At 46.0% G+C, this 6,000-nt stretch overlaps 1 gene segment (V, D, J or C); it reads left to right on the top strand.

Annotated features, from left to right (window-relative positions):
• Nucleotides 1-989: 989 nt before the first annotated feature.
• LOC147373617 (T cell receptor beta variable 29-1-like) lies at nt 990-4,969 on the top strand. The segment is given in 3 exon segments: nt 990-1,315; nt 1,576-1,944; nt 2,858-4,969. Coding segments are annotated over 3 exon segments (501 nt in total).
• Nucleotides 4,970-6,000: the final 1,031 nt, after the last annotated feature.

The raw sequence follows: 6,000 nt of genomic DNA, 5'->3' as shown, positions 1-6,000 counted from the left end.
GAGCTGTTTCCAGACATGGAGAAAGAGGCACAACACTTCGTGGGACCCTCTGGATTTTGGAGTTAACATATACTACTCTTGGGTATGCTACTCTGGCCCATTTACTATACAATCTGTCAGGCTGGGCCAGTGCAAGGCAGAGCTCGGTAGCAGAACGAGGCTATGATGGAAGCTTCTCAGCCACCAGGGTCATAAACCAAGCAGACTCAGTTGTTCTTGAAGTGCCTGTGGCAGATATCAATGCTCTGTAGACTTCCTGACATTCCCCAGTGAGAATCACGAGGCAGATGCACAGAGCTCCGTGTCATGCTTACTCCCTTCTACCTGCCGATAACTATTCTCCCTTTGAAAAACTGCTCTTTACTCTTTACTAAAGGCTTATCGTGGCATTCAGAACTGGACATCAGCAGACCTGAAAAACTGTAAAGTTGAAGACGCACAGAGTATTCTGTTATGAAGTGGAAAATGTATCATTTCAGTTTAGTCACTCAGTCGTGTCCAACTCTTTGCGACCCCATGAATTGCAGCATGCCAGGCCTCCCTGTCCAGCACCAACTCCCAGAGTTCACTCAGACTCACGTCCATCGAGTTGGTGATGCCATCCAACCATCTCATCCTCTGTCATCCCCTTCTCCTTCTGCTCCCAATCCCTCCCAGCATCAGAGTCTTTTCCAATGAGTCAACTCTTTGCATGAGGTGGCCAAAGTACCGGAGTTTCAGCTTTAGCATCATTCCTTCCAAAGAACACCCAGGGCTGATCTCCTTTAGAATGGACTGGTTGGATCTCTGTTTATTAAGAGGAATGAATTCAGGAATAGGAGTCAGTTTACCGGAGTAGGTATCAGGGAAAGAAAAATCAGCTCAGTTTGGAATAACGGAAATACTCAGCCCACGGTTGCAATCCTGAGTTACGTTACCCTAGTATTCTAAAATCTTACCTTTAATTATCTGAGGTCAATACTGCATCCCATTCTTGCTTTATACCGAGGAGTAGAACATGAGTGGTGCTCAACAATGATGGATGGGGAGTGGCAGAGGGTGGTGATGAGACCACAGTTGGAGGCTGGGAGCCTAGTGAATAAAGATCCAGCCCAAGTGAAGAGCCACACAGCTCCACTAGGGGGCAGAAGAATTGTCCCCATGTTCTGCAGAAACTAGGCTTCCTGGGACAGGCCAGGAACAGAGTCATAGGGAAGAACTACACGGTGGTGAAGGAAGAACAACTTGAATTTGATGTGTTACTGCCTTTTCTCTGTGGAGAGGCAAGGCTGTCACCTAAAGATGTTGACTCTTCTGCTACTTCTCCTGGGACTGGGTATGGCCTTATTCCCGGGGAAATTTGGGGTGAATATGCATGCTGAGGAGTAGAGGGTCTGAGGCCCCCAGTCAGCAGATGGGAGAGATGTTCGATTAGGAATCCTAACACAGTAACAGCTGGAAGAGCAAATCCAGAGTGGAGACAGTGCTCCAGGGCTGATTGCGAGCCAAGGTGATACTGGAGCAAATAGTAGGAGACCCTCCTGCCTGGGACAAGCTTGTCAGCTCTCAAGGGTGTTTCTGTCTCTCTGGATCTAGGTTCTGTGTTCAGTGCTCTCCTCTCTCAAGAGCCAAGCAGGGCCATCCGTCAACGCGGGACCTCCATGACGATCGAGTGTCAGGTCGATAGCCAGCTCACCTGGATGTACTGGTACCGTCAGCTTCCAGGACAGAGCTTGGTGCTGATGGCTACTGCCAATCAGGGCTCCAAGGCTACTTACGAGAGTGGGTTTACCGAGGACAAGTTTCCCATTGACCGCCCGAAACTGGAGTTCTCAACTCTGACTGTGAGCAATGCGAGCTCCGAAGACAGCAGCTCTTATTTCTGCAGTGCTGGAGACACAGTGCTGGGCACAGATCAAGGGTCTCAGCAAGAACCCCTCTCCTTCCCACCCAGCCCCCGGCCAGGTGAGCCTGAGAACCCTGGGAGGCAGGCTGGAGGGGGAAACCACAGAGGCAGCTGCCTGTGTGCTGGTGGGTGGGGGTCGGTGTGAGTGGTCGGCTGGGGATGAGGAGGGAACTGGGTGACCAGCTGGAGGACTTCATCCACAGACAGGAAGGGTGACTACTGGAGGCCGAGGATAAAATTTCTCCCAGGGAGTGTTTAGAAATAATAAAGACAATCGGATACAGTTTGCCTTCAAGTGGCAGAGTCACAAATACCCTTTAAGTATTTTATCTCTGAGCTATATTTAGCTTGTTCTCTATTAATATAGTTCAGAATGCACTAAGTCATATTTATATCATACTGGTCCATTACACTGATGGCATTTTGCTGAATGTTCTTGGCGAATGGGAATTATAAAGCCCTCTAGATGCCTTGGTATGATATATGGATGGCAGACCAATGTCAATCTGCAAAAATTCAGGGATCTGCCCCCTTGGTGAGCTTCTGAGTAGTCCAGGGGTGTGAGATATGCTGGAATGTCCTCCAAAGTGAGAGACGAGCTGTTTCCAGACATGGAGAAAGAGGCACAACACTTCGTGGGACCCTCTGGTTTTGGAGTTAACATATACTACTCTTGGGTATGCTACTCTGGCCCATTTACTATACAATCCGTCAGGCTGGGCCAGTGCAAGGCAGAGCTCGGTAGCAGAACGAGGCTATGATGGAAGCTTCTCGGCCACCAGGGTCGTTAACCAAGCAGGCTCAGTTGTTCTTGAAGTGCCTGTGGCAGATATCAATGCTCTGTAGAGCTCCTGACATTCCCCAGTGAGAATCACGAGGCAGATGCACAGAGCTCTGTGTCATGCTTTACTCCCTTCTACCTGCCAATAACTATTCTCCCTTTGAAAAACTGCTCTTGGCTCTTTACTAAAGGTTTATCATGGCATTCAGAACTGGACATCAGCAGACCTGCAGAACTGTAAAGTTAACGCATGGAGTATTCTGTTATGAAGTGGAAAATGTATAATCAAGACCAAATTCTAGCACAGCTGGAAAGAGGCACAATTCAATTGCAAGAGCAAGTCCCAGTTTTACGATACATACTCTTATTACACTCACACCTTCCCCTCAGTCTACAGTTTTGTGGGAATTTCTCTGTTCCCTAGTTGAAAAGCCATGAGCCTATTTCTGGGTAGGCTTGTACTTTATTCTGGAATCATCACTCCATTTTAACACAATTGTGGTTCTGAAAGGTGGTGACGAAGGAACATCTTCAGCAGGTCCAGAACTTCAGTCCCGAAGGATAGATCTAGCCCGGGTTCAGCTTTCTTTCAGTGTCATCTAGACTCTAGCCATTCATTCACATTTCCCCCCATTTTGCTTCTGTCTACTGTGTTAGGGGGTCATTCCTTTAGACTCACTGTCCCATTTACTAATTCCCACCTTAGCTCCAATAACCTGTTTCACCTTCCAATCGACTTTTTAAACTTTATTTTCATGTCCAGGAAATCTACTTGGGTCTTTCACATATGTGAGCCGTCACTTTTTTAAAATTAACCACTTATTTTTGGCTGCACTGGGTCTTCATTGCTGCATGTGGGCTTTCTCTAGCTGCAGTGCGAGAGCTTCTCCTTGCGGTGGCTTCTCTTGTTATGAAGCCCAGGCTCTAAGGCACGCAGGCTTTGGTAGTTGCAGCACGTGGGCTCAGTACTTCTGGCCCATGAGTCCTAGAGCACGTTGTGGAGCATGGGCTTAATTGCTCCACTGCACGTGGGATCTTCCCAGACCAAGGACTGAACATATGTCCTCCGTCTTGGCAGCCAGATTCTTAACCACTGGACCACAAGGGAAATCTGATGAGTAGTCATTTTTAAAGAACCTTGCTCCACATGTATTTTCTTTCTCTAAGGTTAGGTGGCACAGTGGTGAAGAATCCGCCTGCCAACGCAGGAGACACAAGAGAGGCAGGTTCAATGCCTGGGTCAGGAAGATCCTCTGGAGTAGGAAATGGCAACCTACTCCAGTATTCTTGCCTGGTTGGACAGAGGAGTCTGGCTGGCTACAGTCCATGGGGTTGCAAAGAGTTGGACACGACTGAACACTGAAGAAAATTAAACTTCTACTTGGAATTTTTATCTATTCATGACAACCTCAGTTTTCTGGTGGTTTCTGCTGCCTCTTACTCAGAGTGGCTTCTTATGCATTATGTAATTTGATATTATAAATTTATCATTGGGAATCCCCTAAATCTTGGAGTAAAGGTAGGCTTTCCAGGAAATATATATTTTTGGCTCTGTCAAGCAACTGGGATGCAATAGACTTGATGTTTTCTTTTGTAATTCTCAGTGTCCATCTTTATGGCCATACAGTGTCTATGCGAAACCCCAGTGGGCTGACTACTCGGTGGCCATGAATATTTAGAGGAAACTACTTAAAACCCCCCAGCCAAAGCCAAGAAGACCAAGGAAAGTAATAGTCCCTGTCAGTTGCCTGAGAGGTTAGCTTTGTAGTTTCCCTGTCACTAAGTGTGTTCTGTTCGTGTATCCTGACTTGAGGAAGGAGCAATTCCCATCACGCTCCTAGTGCTGTACAAGGTCCAGTGGGTCTCAGCCAGTTCGTACACATGCTGATTCTCCTGGTCACCAGGATCCACATGTGCACCTGTTTGATGGAATGGATCAAAAATGCTGGCTTCCCTTCCTGTTTCCTGCTCCCATTTCCCTAGGAAGTGGGCAAATTCACCTACAGATAAGCTTTGGACTGTGAGCCCCCTCCTATAGGATGGCAAAATTTTCTCCTAAGAAGCAGTAAAAACACTGTGGTTAGGAACTTGATCTGTCCTCAGGCAGACCTGAATTTAAAATGGATTAAAGATCTAAATGTAAGACCAGAAACTATAAAACTCCTAGAGGAGAACATAGGCAAAACACTCTCTGACATACATCACAGCAGGATCCTCTATGACCCACCTCCCAGAATATTGGAAATAAAAGCAAAAATAAACAAATGGGACCTAATTAAACTTAAAAGCTTCTGCACAACTAAGGAAACTATTAGCAAGGTGAAAAGGCAGCCTTCAGAATGTGAGAAAATAATAGCAAATGAAGCAACTGACAAACAACTAATCTCAAAAATACACAAGCAACTCCTACAGCTCAACTCCAGAAAAATAAATGACCCAATCAAAAAATGGGCCAAAGAACTAAATAGACATTTCTCCAAAGAAGACATACAGATGGCTAACAAACATATGAAAAGATGCTCAACATCACTCATTATCAGAGAAATGCAAATCAAAACCACTATGAGGTACCATTTCACGCCAGTCAGAATGGCTGCAATCCAAAAGTCTACAAGCAATAAATGCTGGAGAGGGTGTGGAGAAAAGGGAACCCTCTTACACTGTTGGTGGGAATGCAAACTAGTACAGGCACTATGGAGAACAGTGTGGAGATTCCTTAAAAAACTGGAAATAGAACAGCCTTATGATCCAGCAATCCCACTCCTGGGCATACACACTGAGGAAACCAGAACTGAAAGAGACACGTGTACCCCAATGTTCATCACAGCACTGTTTATAATAGCCAGGACATGGAAGCAACCTAGATGTCCATCAGCAGATGAATGGATAAGAAAGCTGTGGTACATATACACAATGGAGTATTACTCAGCCATTAAAAAGAATTCATTTGAATCAGTTCTAATGAGATGGATGAAACTGGAGCCTATTATACAGAGTGAAGTAAGCCAGAAAGAAAAACACCAATACAGTATACTAACACATATATATGGAATTTGGAAAGATAGTAACAATAACCCTGTATACGAGATAGCAAAAGAGACACTGATGTATAGAACAGTCTTATGGACTCTGTGGGAGAGGGAGAGGGTGGGATGATTTGGGAGAATGGCATTGAAACATGTATAATATCATGTATGAAATGAGTCACCAGTCCAGGTTCGATGCACGATACTGGATGCTTGGGGCTGGTGCACTGGGATGACCCAGAGGGATGGTATGGGGAGGGAGGAGGGAGGAGGGTTCAGGATGGGGAACACATGTATACCTGTGGCAG

This window comes from Bos grunniens, chromosome 4, assembly GCF_055505025.1.
Source record: "Bos grunniens cultivar Pamir isolate PY7600 chromosome 4, Bosgru_T2T1.0, whole genome shotgun sequence".
NCBI lineage: Eukaryota > Metazoa > Chordata > Mammalia > Artiodactyla > Bovidae > Bos > Bos grunniens.
The sequence above is the reverse complement of the archived record's forward strand: the minus strand, read 5'-3'. Positions and strand labels throughout refer to the sequence as shown.